This window comes from Anopheles coluzzii, chromosome X (assembly GCF_943734685.1).
Source record: "Anopheles coluzzii chromosome X, AcolN3, whole genome shotgun sequence".
NCBI classification, from domain to species: Eukaryota; Metazoa; Arthropoda; class Insecta; order Diptera; family Culicidae; genus Anopheles; species Anopheles coluzzii.
The window spans coordinates 24,098,338-24,115,266 of record NC_064669.1 but is presented as its reverse complement, the minus strand read 5'-3'; the positions used below and the strand labels follow the sequence as shown (position 1 = coordinate 24,115,266).

General features: G+C 42.8%; 1 protein-coding gene across 1 annotated transcript; it reads left to right on the top strand.

The window, feature by feature from the left end:
• The first annotated feature begins 6,358 nt into the window (after window positions 1-6,358).
• On the top strand, window positions 6,359-7,912 carry LOC125906738 (uncharacterized). Its single transcript, XM_049607042.1, has one exon. The coding sequence runs from the start codon at window positions 6,969-6,971 to the stop codon at window positions 7,884-7,886; it is 918 nt and encodes a 305-aa protein (XP_049462999.1). The 5' UTR covers window positions 6,359-6,968; the 3' UTR covers window positions 7,887-7,912.
• The last annotated feature ends 9,017 nt before the right edge of the window (window positions 7,913-16,929 follow it).

Genomic DNA, 16,929 nt, shown 5'->3' with positions numbered 1-16,929 from the left:
GCTGAATGCTTTCAATTCTCGAACAGCCATCAATAGTAGGAGGATTCCAGATGATGCTAGCATATTCAAGAAGAGGCCTTACCAGAGCACAATAAAGAGTATTCTGTTCTCGTTGTGAATGGGTAGATGCTCACTCGCTTACTCATTTATAGTTTTTATCCACACGCTCTTTTTTGGTGCTCGACAACGATGTGATTCATCGCGTATAAAAGCAGAACGCAGCCAGTGCACGGCATCAGTCGTGTCCATGTTTTTAACCAGTGTGTTCTTGACGGTCTAAGCAAGCAATTTTTATTACAATGGGTCGAGGTAAACATTGTACCGATTATCAGCGTCATATCATTAACCGAATGGCGGCTGCTGCCATTAAGCGCAGAACGATCGAATTCGTGATGGAACGATCGCGCTCTTTTGTGGCGAACGCGCTTCGGACAACCGAAATGCGCAAGTCAGCCGGACGTCCTCGGAAGACCACGGCGGAGGAAGACCGTAAGATTGTTAATATATCGAAGAAATATCCGTTTAGCTCGGCACCAGAGATCCGAGTCAGACTGAAATTGGCGGTGACGCCGAGAACAGTTCAGCGAAGATTGGTCAGTGCCGGGCTACTCGCGCGAGTGCCACTCAAAGTGCCCAATTTAACACCTGCGCATAAAAACGCACGGGTGTTGTTTGCAAGTGAGCACATGTTCTTCGATGAAGAGGATTGGCGCAGGGTTTTGTGGTCAGACGAGACGAAATTCAATCGTCAGGGGTCGGACGGACGGTTCGGTTTGGGTATCGAGATATTCTTGATACTCATTTACTATCACACGCTAGGAAAAACCTTCCTCGGTCTTGGATGTTTGTCATTTGTTTTGTTTACACACTGTGCCGTAGGGTTCAATTTTTCATTCTTAAAAGTCCTAAAAGTAGCTAATAATCATTCTCCAAGCTGTTTAATACATAAATTAGTTGAAAAAATCATTATTTTTTCGAAAGCCGTTTGTTTTCCTTTTGATGAGAATGATCCAACTTGCAGTTCAAGCGGTACGAAAGTGACAGCTCTACAGAATCGCTGAACATGTCAACGCCTACTTCCGAACAATTCTATATCTCGCTGAAAGAGTCTATTATATGCCTGAACGAATCTACAACTCGCTGAACATGTCTATATAATCCTCGAAAACCCTGTATTGCATTTTTGAATAGGGATCACTGCTCGCGAGGGCGGTGGTCCTGCTAATTACAACAAAAACCTAACCCAAAACACAAAATAACTACTAACAAATCTAGCCGAAACGACATACTTGTGAAACAAACACACACAAATACACACTCAAACACACACACACACACACACATACACACACACACACACACACACACACACACACACACACACACACACACACACACACACACACACACACACACACACACACACACACACACACACACACACACACACACACACACACACACACACACACACACACACACACACACACACACACACACACACACACACACACACTCATACACACACACACACACACACACACGCACATACACAAACACACACACACACACACACACACACACACACACACACACACACACACACATACAAACCACACATATACCTGGCCCTACGGGTGCATAGTGCGTTGAAAAAACCAAGGTCCTATCGTTATGTCCAATACTGTACTTGTAGCCGTCGATGCTTTTGTAGGGAGTTAGCTTCATTTCCTTTGGACATCACGCACAATTGAACCGGCTGCAGAAGAGCCCGCTTTTGCATCCAGTCGATCGCTTGTTCATGGTCCTGAAAAATATCAGAAAGCATATCAGTATTGTAAGCCATTTTCAATTGCCTCTTTGCGCTTTGAAAAATATGCACAAGTGGCGCCAAATATTGTGTATGTGTGCGGTATATCGATGGGGATACAAACCAGGGTTAAGATATGGGTGAACAACGGTAGCACTGCTTAAATTTGCAAATGTAGGAGCTGGTAAAAAATATAATATTTATTGCGGATACACATTGAAAGGGGTTAATAATTAATGCAGAAAACAAATTTATTTACTAAAATATACTTTCGTTATATTTTTATTTATGAGTTTTCAAATATTTTCATTTCATAAACACTGTCCGTCCCACAGTTACCTTTGCAGTTACCGTTATTTTTAACAATTCACATACGCACGCAGGCAATCAATGATATCGTAGTGTACGTGGTTAGCTCTCATACTGAAAAGGTAAACAAACCATTTCAGTTTGTTTACCACTAGCAAAAAGGTGTTTTGTGGGATTTGTGCTTTATTTTATTACAATAATCGTTTGGTTTTTTACTATCTCTTGGTATTTTATTACTTGAATCTACTATGATAGTGTGCCATGTGTGGAATTGAAACGCGTGGGCAGTTGTTTGACCTTCTTCCTTTTCGTTTTCCTTGCGTTATCGGAATAATTATATTATTACCTTCCGTGTGCCATTAATATAACATTGGTTTCGTTAAGCTTGCTGAAAATTGAACTACTAGCAGACCAATTCGCAGCCAGACAACGGTCATGTTGGGCCCCTCGAAATCCTCGCTCCAAAACCCGATGAAGCAGCTGATGATTATTGATGGTAAGCATGCATTTTAATTATTGTGTGCGGCTTGGTCTGATGAGCGCAGCTTTACCACACAGTATTACTTCTCAGTCTGAATTTCTCAATTTCCATTTCGAGTGATTGCATCTCCCGGTTACATAGAAGCAGCTGGTGCTGTATCGAAAGCAGATACCACGAGCAGATGCCGATGGACGAGGTGCTGCCACCATCGGCCATAAAGAACCTGGGGAAAATAAATTTTATTTCCGGCAATGTGTTCGCACCTACATTGGATGTAATAATTTCAGGGCGGTCACTTTGCCTCCCATTGTCGGATGACAAATCCCACGGACGTGCTTCAGCTTGGCACGAACTGGGTTTGGGATTATATTGGCGATAACTTTGTGTACTATTTGCTGCAGAACAAATCGAACGGCAATCTTCTGTCTGGCAGAGGAAATCACGCAATTCAAAGTAAGTCAAAGTAAGCGCTTTAACGGATGTGGGATCGATCGATGGACGCTATAAGAAGCACCTAATTATTTAAATTTTCCGACGTTCTCTTTTTTCCACACATAATCAACAGTTTGGAAAAAGTAGTACAAACACACGTAGAAAGTAGCAGCACACGAGATTGCCGGTTCGGAGCTTCAGAGTGCAGAATCAATGGGACGGTAGTGATTCCGGTGGACTCAGTTCCGCCAGCGACGGATTTGCCGCCAGTATTAGCGCTAGGAGATAGATAGTTTAACGAACCCAATGGAGGAAACCCCGTACCACGATTTTAACATGGATAAATTGGATAAACCTTCGTGACTTTAATAAATTGGATAAACCTTCGTACTTTATGCATTCAGGTACAATTTCCTACACATTGCGGGGTGCATTTTGCGTTTATCTTAAGGATCGCACTATAACTATAACTTTCGTTTACTTTTCATTTTTAATTCATGAGCACTACGAAGGAGTGCTTTACTGATGAGTGGTACAACTGATCAGATTTGATATGGTTCGTTTTATCTATTTATTTCTTAATTAAGATGATGATAATAATCAGCAGCTGCTGCTTCGCGTACAATGTTGCGGTCTTATTTTTTTTCGAAAGATACGTGAGTTTGTTAAAAAAAGTCATTGTTTACATTTATAGTTCATGGCTATTTAAATCGAATCTAATACTGTTGTGACAACAGCGTTTGTTATGGTTCTGGGGAACACCACAAAGGTAGAGAAGAAACTGTTGTAGAGTTCCACTGCTCGACAGGAGAAAACTCCATCGCGATTGAACCGCGATGGCGGGAGGTGGTGAGAGGATAAAAGGACGGACTCCCGGCCTCTTTTCGCGTCAGTTACTCGGAGAATAAAAACTTATTTTGTGATTTTTCGCCACTAAGAAATATCTACGAAACTTTCTTTTGAGTATCTTTTTCGCAACAAATACTTTTGACCCAATACAAAGCTATGTGATAATATACGTAAATATTGTGCTATTTACAGAGCGGTAATTTGCATTTGCATTTCTGTTGGCCGTATGACTACAACATGCCCGTCATGGGGTTCAAGCCCCAAATGGACTGTGCCCCCATGTGTAGGACTGACTGTCATGCTATGTGTAATCATTAAAGCCAGAGTGAACTGGTACGAAGCGGAGTAGTGGATCTTTGTCATCTGAACGTCCAGGCAATCACGAACACCCGGAAGGGTACATTTGGAACCGTTTGAGCTTAGAAGCCTAACCTAGGGTAGGGGGACGAAATTAAGGTCATGAAATAAGTTGGTTGACAAAGTTTTAGGAAGTTCAACGACCTATGTTGGCAGTTCGAACGAATCTAAATTGCTATGATCGGTGGTGGTTTATTTATGCTACGAAAAGTTATTCATTTGGTACAATATTTTGTGGCGTTCTAATTATCATACGTGGTGATTGTTTTTCCTATTGATCCGTGTCCTGCAACTGACAGCATCGTGGAAGGCCGTTAAGGGTTTCGGGAGTGATCGGGCTACCGAGAAGGGCACTCGATCATAGGCTACGATCCGATACACATGTAGCGACCTTGGCTTGGCCGCAACGATTTCGGCTTTAAAGGGGCAGCTACGAATACGGCGGCCGATGATAAGGAGGCGGACAACGAGAGCGACCGATCGGATAAACGAAGCCGAAGATGACGAATAGGAGAATATATCGGGGTGATCAACGAGCTGGAGAGAAATTGCAGCTCTCTTAACTGGTGACGGTCTTAGTGTGCGGATCGAATGATTAATTAAATAAACCATAGATTCTAACTTAAACTAATAATTAGTCTTTTCATGTGGTGACAGCGGAAAAAAAGCAAATTGCTTGGAAGTCATTCTGACTGGTGGTAGAAACTGTATAAAAAAAGAGTGTTTATTACTAATCATAATCGGTGAAGGTTCTAATAGTGGGGAAAAAATAGTTTTGTGGTAAAAGTTTGGTGAGTAATCTGGTGATTAGAAATAAAATTCTGCTCCTTGAAGCACATCCCCTTCGATGGGCCTAAGAAAAAAAAGCACAAATTTGTCTCAATTTTTGCGGTAAATAAATAAAATATTAAAATATACTAAGTGAAATTTTATTAAAGTAAGCATTGAAATCTTAAATTTAACATTAAACTTTAATACTGGTGGTGGGTTATTTTTAGCATTTTAGTTCAATTTTTAGATTAAAAAAAATTAATAAAAATTAGATTAAATATATATATATACATACACAATACTGTTGGATTTAGTGAATTAGTTAGTGTTAGTGAATGAAATATCATAACACCTTAGTGCAGTTAAGAGGAGAATGTGTGAATGGGTCGTTGAACTTCGGAGCCGCAATATTAAAGTTTGCTCGGAACAAAATTTGCATAAATCCATAAAGCCGAGTAATTGCGCTTTTAACTCAGCAAAATTGGACTGTGATCTAAGTGCAGAAGTTGAGAAAAAAGGAACGTTCAAAGAACTCCTTGCATCAGTTAGGAAAGAGCTTTTAGATCAAAGCTTCGAACTCGAAAAGGCCTTAAACAGCACAATATACAAAATGGTGTATGAATTCCCGACAAATATGGCCATTCAGTGCATACCTGAATATACAGGGGTTCCAGCAGAATTGGATGGGTTTTTATACATTCTTCACCTAGCCACCGACGCGTTCGGATGTGTTTCGTTATCAAGTGAAGAGATAAAAAAAGCAAAAAAAATTAAGAAGAAAAGGTTGTCGGCCTTGGCCACTCGGGCTCCAGCAATGGGCCGAGTAAAAACCGGTGCGTCCAAACGGACAAGAAGTATTACCATCCCTCTTGAGGAATTCCAACGCTTAAGAGAGTCAGCATCGTCCAATATTCGTACTAACAACGACTTGATCTTCTTACGGACAACGACGCAGAAATGGATGCTGTGTATCCTAAACCGCAACGCAATCCACGATCTACACACACGAGCGAGAACGTTCAGCAAAAGAATACACGCATACCGCCAATCATCGTAACGGGTACTAGTGTTAGTGATGTACACCGACGTATTGTAGCAGCACATGTAGTAAACTACACAACGAGCCAAACCAGAAAAGGAATTGTGGTAACATTTTCATCAGTCGACGATTTTCGCAAAATAAAAAGTCTATTGGAGGATCAGAAAGCATCCTTCTACACGCATCAACTCGCGGATGATAGGACGACAAAAGTCGTAGTATTTGGCCTACCCGTTATGGACTTGCACGATATCAAAAGTGATCTAGAAGAAAATAACGTCAATTAAATTGCAGTTAAGAGCTTGGCAATCAAAAACAAAAGGTACAGTGACCAAGCAATGTACCTCTTACATTTCACTAAAGGTTCGATAACATTAGCCGAACTAAAAAATGTACGAGCGATAAACCATCATCGTGTTTACTTCGAATACTACAACCAAAAAAACGGGCCAATCCAGTGTTCAAACTGCCAAAAATTTGGCCATGGTAGCGCAAACTGCTTTCTCCCGTCCATATGTGTGAAATGCGCTGGCACGCACACTTCAAAAACCTGCCCTCTATCACAGAGCACATTAAATCCTGATGGCAAAATCGCCACAAATAAGCTCTGCTGTGCAAATTGCAACGAACACCACACTGCGAATTACCGTGGTTGCTCAGTCGTGTGTTGATCGTGGTCCAGTTCAGACGTGTCCGTGCTACGCTCCCCACTTAAAAAAAAAAAACGCCAACAGCCGCAATACCGTGTGTGTGTGAGAAAGTGTATGCAGAGACTTTCCAAGAATCAGTTTCAGCACGGCGACTGGTACAAACGTGTGTGAACGTGTTTTGCTAGGTTGACTGTAGTTTGCAGGTGGCCCGTTTTTTCTGTCTTCCCCCCATTTCTGGGAAAAAACGAACAGCTGGTTTCGTAGTGCAGAATGATGGGGCCCCCCGCCCCTCCAAGGGATTTTTTTCCCATGGAAAATAGAAACCCGTTAATGCCGATATGGATGGACCGTACCGGTAAATCGGGCATACTGAAATATTTGGTCATGAGTCTAGTAGAAGCTAAAACCTTCCCAAACAACCCTTTTCTAATTGGGAAAAGTATCGAAAACATGATTGGAAATTTCCTACCGGCAATCAAAATAGAAAACGGCTCTAAAGTACTGATAAAGACCCGCTCCGCTAAACAGTTTGAAAAAATACAAAAAATGACACAGCTTATTGATGGCACCAAAGTCTCAATTGTACCGCACGCAACGATGAATTCAGTTCAATGCGTAATCTATGCTCCGGAATTATCCGGAATGCCAGATAGCGATATCATGGAAGAACTAAAAGAACAGAATGTAGTGGAGGTTCGGCGTTTTACACGAAAAACAAACCAAATGATCACACCAACAAACTCTTTTCTTCTGACAATCGGAGCTCCAAAAATCCCGGAATTTATTCGTCTGGGTGCCTTTCAGGTAAGAACTCGCTACGGGTACACAAAAACCCGGTGCAACACAAACCAATTATGCAAAAATTGTGGCGAACCTGAACACGGTGAATATAATAAACAAGCTAAATGCCCAAACTGCACCGGAACACACAATGCATACGATAAGAGCTGCCCAGTCTACATGAAAGAAGAAGAAATAATCAAATATCGAGTAGACAACAATCTCACCCACAAAGAGGCACGTATGGCTTGTCAAACAACAAGCTCAGTCCAAAATAGACTAAATTTTGCACAAGCTTGCGCGAACAACAATAGTGACGATAAAGACATAATCATCGAAAACCTGTCTCGCACCATCGCTGAACTTACCAACGAACTAAACAAATGGAAGAAATGTCAAAAAAATTAAACAAAGCCGACAATAAAAAGCCACAAACTCAAAATCAAGAAGAAACCAATGACACTGATACCACTACAACAGAAAAAGAAACTGATTCAGCTTCATCATCTAAACGCAAACGACAACGCAACAACAAAAAAAAGAGCTCAGAAGAAGAAGAAGCACTTCCCCCCAAAATACATCTCCAATCTACAACTCCACCACCAAATCTCCACATTACCACTCCTACGCATGCCGTCCCACCTAAACCGCCCTCACACCTGCTACCGGAATGCAATATGGATTCATCTCAAGCTTTGCCATGAAAAAGAACATTACCGCCGTGTTTATATCTCTACGACCTTTTTATAAAAGCCAAAAAAAAAAAAATTCTCCCCTCTCTTCCTCTTCGCATATCATAGAAACTCTAACAATGACCAAACATGTTTCGCCCTCTCATGGAATATAAGAGGTCTTATCACAAATCTAAACGAGCTTGCTATATTAATAAACAAAAACAACCCGTTAATTATTGCTCTCCAAGAAACAAAAAAAATATTCCTCCCAACACCTGCCCGTTTAAAAACTACACATGGTACCCTAGTACAACTACTAATGACAATCTAAATAGCTCACTCATTGGCATCAAAAACAATATTCCATCAGAATATTTACAAATCAGCTCACAATTTCCAGCAGTAGGCATTAAAATGAAAGCTCCCATAGAATGCTCTATAGTTTCCCTATACATTCCATTCAAAAACATAAATGACGCAAACATTTTAGAAGATATAACAGGACTACTCTCACAACTCTCTTCTCCAGTAATACTACTAGGAGATCTCAACGCAAGCCACCATTCATGGGGCAATAAATCCAACTCAAACAGAGGCAATATTTTACAGGAAGTGTTCTACCATCACAATATCACTCTTATACCAAACTCAAAAATAACAAGAATATGCCCTAACAGAGGAACTGGAAACACCTTGGACCACTGTGTTATACCCTACTCTATGCTCTCTAATTTTAACCTGGAAATAGTTCCAGATGGCCACGGAAGCGATCATTTTCCACTCCTAATTTATTCTGATATGCATGTGCATAATCCAACAACAAAAACTAGATGGAAATTAGGGGAAGCTGACTGGGATCTATTCCAGATGAAGCTTACCCAACTAATCCCTGAAGGTTACACACCAAATACAGAACAACTACAGCAGTTTATCCTAACAGCTGCCCACCATAGTATCCCTCAAACAAAAGGAAAGCCAAGCAAACGAAATGCTCCATGGTGGAACAAAACTGTAGCTTCTTTAATAAAAAAAAGGAGGAAACTACTTCATGCTCTACATAAAAGCAGCAAAATCAAAGACAACTTAAGTACTCCAATTCTAGCGGAAGAATACCGCGAAGCAAACAGATTAGCTAAAGAAGGGATACGGAAGGCCAAAAAGGACAGCTGGGATACCTTTTTGGACGAAATTAACTTTCATACAGACAGCCGGAAAATGTGGAGTAACATCTCGGCTCTATGTGTCAAGCTAAAGATTTCAACCTGCTCCATTATACTGCAACAAAATTCCTCTTTCCTTACAAATCCTAAAGATGTTGCGCAATCTTTAGCAAATCACTTTTATGAAAGCTCTGCATCATCTAATTATTACCCAACTTTTCTCTCTCATAAAAATACCTCCGAAGCCAAACCGATAGCTTTCCCAAACCTTAATCATCTCCAATACAATAAAGACTTCTCAATGCCTGAACTGGAATGGAGTCTAAAGAGATGCACAGGAAAATCTGCTGGCCCGGACAATATACCATACCCTTTTTTGCAAAACCTCCCATACACATGTAAAAAAACACTCCTCCACTTGTACAACAGAATATGGGATGAAGGTACAATACTCGAAGACTGGAAATTGAGCATCACCATTCCTATACTGAAACCAGGAAAGGATCCAACTGACCAAAACAGCTATCGACCTATCTCATTACTAAACTGCATCAATAAAGTCCTTGAGCAAATGATAAACAGGCGTTTAATGCATGAATTGGAATCAAGAAAACTCTTGAGTGTAGACCAGCACGCTTTCAGGACTGGCAGAGGTACTGAAACATACTTCGCTGCACTGGAAGGTTTTCTGACTGCAGCTCAAGAGAAAAAAACAAGTGACAAACTGTGCAGTTATTGATCTATCCAAAGCGTTTGATCGCACTTGGAGATGGTCTATTCTTCAACAGCTCAAAAAATGGGGTTTTGGAGGGCGCCTCACAGCGTTCATCCAGGACTTCCTCAATGATAGGTTCTTCCAAACTAGGGTTGGAAGTACAGTCTCAAATTTCAAGTCGATGGAAAATGGTGTACCGCAAGGTGCCATCCTCTCGCCTACGCTTTTTCTGGTTAGCATAGAATCCTTACTCCACTGTATCCCCAAACACACCCAAATATTCATATACGCTGACGACATAATCCTTGCCACTTCCTCAAGCTGCTGCAGAACAGCAAAAAAAAATATTACAGAGAGCATGAGAAGGATCAATCAGTGGACAAAACGCTCCGGACATGATCTAAATCTAAACAAGTGCCACATACTACACATTTCACGTCCATCAAACAGCAATTGGACAAAAATTCCAAAAACCCCGATAAAGATAAACAAAACAAAAATTCCATTCGTTAAATCAGCCAGAATTTTGGGTATAACAATTGATAACCGTTTAACTTTTGCAAAACACTGCTCAAACGTCAAAAAAGAATGTAAAAATAAACTTAACTTACTCCGCATGATTTCCTGTAGCTCTTCCCATCCCTCCCGCTCCACCATGCTTAAAATCATCAAATCCTGGCTTCGATTCGATTCGGAATCGATCATATGCGAAAGCGGACAGCTTCCATTCGATCACCTAGTAACACTAAACATGACAGCTATCGCTGCAAGACTACAGGAGAAAAATATGCCAATATGTCATTAACAGAGCACATGAAGAATTTTTAAATCTTACAAACTATCATCTTCCAAACGTCATTAAACAACCTCGTCACGGGTCTCGACCATGGTACCAACCACAACCAATAATTGATTGGAATATGGAAAATCTACACAAGCAAGAATCCAACAGAACAATACTTCAACAACATTTCAATGCGCTGGTCAACACAAAATATTCAATTTATCACCATATCTATACAGACGGATCCGTGAAAAATGACGATGCCGGTTGTGGTATAACATCAGCCACCAGTAATTGTGCCATAAAATTACCTAACCATACCAGCATTTTCTCTGCAGAAGCCATAGCAATACTCATAGCTATGGAAGATCTCAGCACTGAAAAACCCAATGTGATTTTCACAGATAGCGCCAGCGTACTTCGATCATTAGAAGCAGGAGCATCACATGACCCACACATACAGCACATAGAAGAACTACTCGAAACATCCAAAGTAGCTCTCTGTTGGATACCTAGCCATATGGGATTACCTGGAAACGAAAAAGCAGACTATCTTGCTTACAAGGGAAAAGTCGAATCGACTAATCAAGATGATGAATTATCTAAAAAAGACCTAATCAGACTCAGCAAAAACATCGTTTCTTCGTCATGACAAAGAATATGGCACACAACATCAAGTCGGACTCTACGCCAAATCAAAACATCCACAAACGGTTGGCCAGATACAGACCCTAGAAAAGACCAAAAAGTTTTGTCTAGACTCCGGATAGGTCACACACTCCTCACCCACAGCTATCTAATGGAAAAGAGCAGTCCCCCACTATGCAGCTATTGCGGTGTCTTCATTACCGTCAAACATCTTTTGGTTGAATGCCGTGGTTACGAACATAAATGCATAGAATACAACATCTCAAACAACATAGATGATGCTCTATCTTATAACAAACTCCATCAAAAGAACCTCCTCAAATTTCTGAAAGACACAGACCTATACAACAAAATATAATCAAATCAACCCAACTCCACAGCAATAATCTACCTGCAAAGAGATGAATGTAGTCGCAAGACTCAAAATCTCTATAAACAAATCTTACTACTACTACTACCGTGGTTGCAAATCCCGTCCATCTACCAACACACGGAACAAGAAGCAAAGCGCCCCGACGTTCGCCTTACGACACGAGATGTTCCCACCGCTACATCGACAAAACGCTCCCACACCAACGATCGCTACACCGAGTAGCAGAACGCCTACCTACGCCGGCTTGTTTAGCGAGCGAAATAGAACACATACACCCGAAGCGGACATGTTCGCGATAGACGAAATAGGCGAAATCATCGAAGATGTGTTCGCTCGCATGAGCTCAGTCCGCTCAAAACAAGATCTCATCACCGTTATCATCAAGGTAACTGCAAAGTATTGCTTCTCCCATGTCTGAATCTCCTAGGACACTTAAAATCATATCATGGAATGCAAATAGTATTCATACAAAAAAAGATGAATTTTTCAATACCTTAATAGAGAGAAAGATAGATATAGCTACAATTAGTGAAACCTTCCTGAAACCCCAAACTCGTTTCTCACATCCAAACTTTATTGTACATAGACTAGATAGAACTACCGGTGAAAAAGGCGGAGTGGCTATTGTTGTAGCAAAAGAAGTACCGCATGAAGTTTTACATGCACTGGATCTCAAAGTTATTGAATGCATAGGAATTAATGTTAAATTAGTAGCCGGTCCCTTAGCTATATTATCAATTTATAACCCTGGTTCAAATTCCGACCATGTTAGTTTCCATAACGATTTTAAAAAAATAAGTAAGCTTAAAGGAAAATCACTAATTTGCGGAGATTTTAACGCCCGGCACCGCTTGTGGAATTGCATCAAAGGCAATAGTATGGGTAAAATCCTATTTGATGTAATTCAAACAAGAACCTTTTCCCTTCATAGCGCCAACGAGCCCACTTATATTCCAAGCTGTCACAGACGATCACCTTCTACTCTTGACCTAATTCTTGCAAATGGCCGAATCGATATAACTCCCCCTTGTACACTAAAAATATTTTCATCAGATCACTTACCCATCCTGTTCAAAACTATCGACAGTAAAATCATCAGCAAATCCCCTTATGGGATGCCAAATTATGCCGCAGCAAACTGGCCTCTATTTAAAAACATCATTAACAGCCGTATTAATCTCGCCTCACTAAACCTCCAAAACATAATTAACACCTTCCAGATCGATACAATGGTAACGTACTTAACTAAAACAATCACTTTGGCACAAAATAATGCTATACCAGTATTCTACCCAGTTACATTCACTTTAGTGTTACCTGAAAATATTAAATCCAAAATCAAAATACGAGACTCAGTAAGACGTAGATGGCAAAGAAACAGAAGAAACTTGACACTTAAAGATCAATACAACGAACTAGCAAATCAAATTAAAAATGATATATCCCAATACCGAAATATGTCATGGTCTCGAAATTTAACAAAAATTAATACTTCTAAAAACATAAACAATAGTAAACTATGGACATCTATAAAAATAATCAAAGGCTGCTCTACCTCCATTCCTCACCTCAAAGCAAACGATAAAATACTTCTCACGCCAAAGGAAAAAAGTGAAGTATTAAAAGCTCATTTTGCGAATGCCAATAACACCACTTTAAACAAGTCCATGAACTGAACAAATTGACCCCTTAATAACCCAGTTTCTTAACTATCATACAGAAAGAGGAAATATAAATCCGCCTCATCTTGTGAAGCCAAAGGAAATTTATAAAATTATAAAAGCTTTAAAAACAAAAAAGTCGATTGGTACTGACCTTATAAGTAACAACGCAATAAAACATTTACCAAGAAAAGGAATAATTTTGTTATGCTTTATCTTAAATAGCTGCTTAAAATTAAACTACTATCCCGAAAATTGGAAAATAGCGAAAATCATTCCCATAGCAAAACCAAAAAAGGATCCCAAGATTCCGGCAAATTACAGACCGCAAATTACAGATGTTCTGTTGTCAGTGTTTGTAGCAATACCGCACTGATACGGGTATGGTCTGACGCCTCTCGAAGGCTAATATAGGATCTCCATACCCTACTCCATCTCAATACGTCCACGGCGTACAGAACGGTAACATATTTCTCCAAATATCTGAGCATGGGTATACGGGGAAACCCAACCCCTTGGGAAGATGGGCTATATGGCTAAATTGAGCGGGGGGGGGATGACCAGCGTCTGTTCTCCATGTTAGGGGCGGCTGGTTGCCCCTTCTGTCCTGGCATCCTACGGGACTTTAATCAGCTAGGATGCGTAGGCCCTACGACGAGACTGGAGGTTGGGGGAGAGGCCTTGCAAGCCACCCCTGGAAAAACATAAACGCAACGAAAGGAAACCAAAGGATTTCGAACCGGACCAACCGATACCGACCCACGCAACCGAACAAGGCAAACGATTGGAAACTCGGAACATGGAACTGCAGATCTCTCACAGCACCCGGAAATACCCGCATTCTTTCGGACGAGGTGAGGGCCCATGGCTTCGGAATAGTAGCACTTCAGGAGACGCGCTGGAAAGGAGTGACGGAGCGCCCCTATCGTAGCGATTGCATGATCTACCAAAGCGGTGGTGAAAAGCATGAACTCGGTACGGCGTTCCTGGTCATAGGTGAGATGCGAAAGCGAGTGATCGGGTGGTGGCCGATCAATAAACGGATGTGCAGGTTGAGGATTCGTGGCAGGTTCTTCAACCTGAGCATCATCAATGTGCATAGTCCGCACCTTGGAAGCACCGATGACGATAAAGACAATTATTATACGCAGTTGGAGAGGGAGTACGACCGCTGTCCACAACACGACGTTAAAATTGTCATCGGGGATTTTAATGCTCAGGTCGGACGGGAGGAGGCATTTAAACCGACGATAGGAAGTTTCAGTGCCCACCGGCTGACCAACGACAACGGGCTTCGGTTCGTAAACTTCGCCTCCTCCAAGCACATGAACATTCGCAGCACCTTCTTTCAGCACGCACCTTGCTTCAGTTACACCTGGAGATCACCGCAGCAAACACTTTCCCAGATCGACCACGTTCTCATCGATGGAAGGCACTTCTCGGACATAATCGACGTAAGGACCTATAGAGGAGCAAACGTCGACTCAGACCATTTCTTGGTTATGGTTAAGTTACGCCAGAAACTGTGCGTGGCCAACAAACTGCGCTATCAGCCCACCCCAAGGCTCAACAAAGACCGGCTGAAACAAGCTGTTGTGGCGAGGGACTTCGCAATCGCGCTTGGGGAAGCGCTGCCGGAGGACACCACTACCGAGGCGATGTCTCTCAATGACCACTGGCGCATGGTGGAGCAAGCCATCAGCAGCACGGCCGAGCGAACAATTGGCCGCGTGACCCATAACCAGAGGAAGGAATGGTTTGATGATGAGTGCAGGCGAGCACTCTCCGAGAAGAACGCCGCGCGGACCCGCATGCTCCAGCGCGAGACCCGGCAGAACGTGGAAGACTACAGACGACTGAGAAGGCAGCAGACCCTACTCTTCCAGGACAAGAGGCGCGGCTTCGAAGAGTCGGACGAGCAACTCATGCAGCAGCTATCCCAGTCGCGGGAAACTCGTAAGTTCTACAGGATGCTGAATGCGGCACGGAGCGGTTTTACTCCCATGACCGCTATATGCCGCAGTGAGGAGGGAGATATCCTGTCGGACGAGCGAGAGGTGATCGACAGATGGAAGTGCTACTTCGACAGACACCTGAACGGAGCAGATACCAGAGCAGACGCAGGAAGCAGAGGAGAGCAACCCTACGACAGCCAGCATGACAATGACGAAGTGCCCCCGCCATCTTTGGACGAAGTCATCAGCGCCATCAAACAGCTGAAATGTAACAAGTCAGCTGGCAGCGATGGTCTGGTGGCCGAACTGTTCAAGATGGGTCCGGAGAGGCTTGCCGTCATCATGCATCGGCTGATTGTTAGGATTTGGGATCAGGAAGAACTACCGGACGAGTGGAAACTGGGTGTCATACACCCAGTGTACAAAAAGGGCGACAGGCTGGACTGTGCTAACTTCCGGGCCATCACAGTCCTGAATGCTGCCTACAAGATCCTGTCCCGAATACTCTTCTGCAGACTTTCGCCTCTTGCTACAGATTTCGTCGGCAGCTATCAAGCTGGATTTGTTGGAGGCAAATCAACTACCGACCAAATCTTTACACTACGGCAGATCCTCCAGAAATGCCGAGAGCACCAGATCCCTACGCACCACCTGTTCATCGACTTCAAGGCGGCCTACGATACCATAGATCGGACCGAACTATGGAACACCATGCAGCAGCACGGATTCCCTGGGAAGCTGGTACGACTGTTGCGGGCCACTATGGACGGTGTGCAGTGCAAGGTGAGAGTGACAAACATGCTGTCAGAAGTGTTCGAATCTCACCGGGGTCTGAGGCAAGGGGATGGACTCTCCTGTTTGCTGTTCAACATCGCTCTGGAAGGTGTCATGCGAAGCGCGGGCTTCGACATCCGGGGCACGATTTTCACCCGAACTCTCCAATTCCTTGGCTTCGCGGATGACATCGACATCATCGGGCGAACATCTGCGGCGGTGTGCGAGGCGTACACCCGACTGAAACGCGAAGCCGCTAGGATTGGATTGAGGATCAATGCGACGAAGACAAAGTACCTGCTTGCCGGGGGCTCTGACCGTGATAGAGCCCGACTCGGAAGCAGAGTATCAGTTGACGGCGACGATCTCGAGGTGGTAGAGGAGTTCTGCTACCTTGGCACGATCGTAACTTCGGACAACAACGTAAGCAGCGAAATCCGAAGGCGCATTGTTCAGGGAAATCGTGCCTACTACGGGCTCCACAAACTCCTGCGATCCAGAAGACTCCAGCAACACACGAAATGCGCGATATATCGCACACTGATACGTCCGGTGGTCCTCTACGGGTACGAGTCCTGGACTTTACTAACGGAGGACGCCAATGCACTCGCCATTTTCGAACGGCGAGTGCTAAGGACTATCTTTGGCGGTGTGTGCGAGCACGGCGTGTGGAGAAGGAGGATGAACCACGAGCTAGCTGAGCTGTT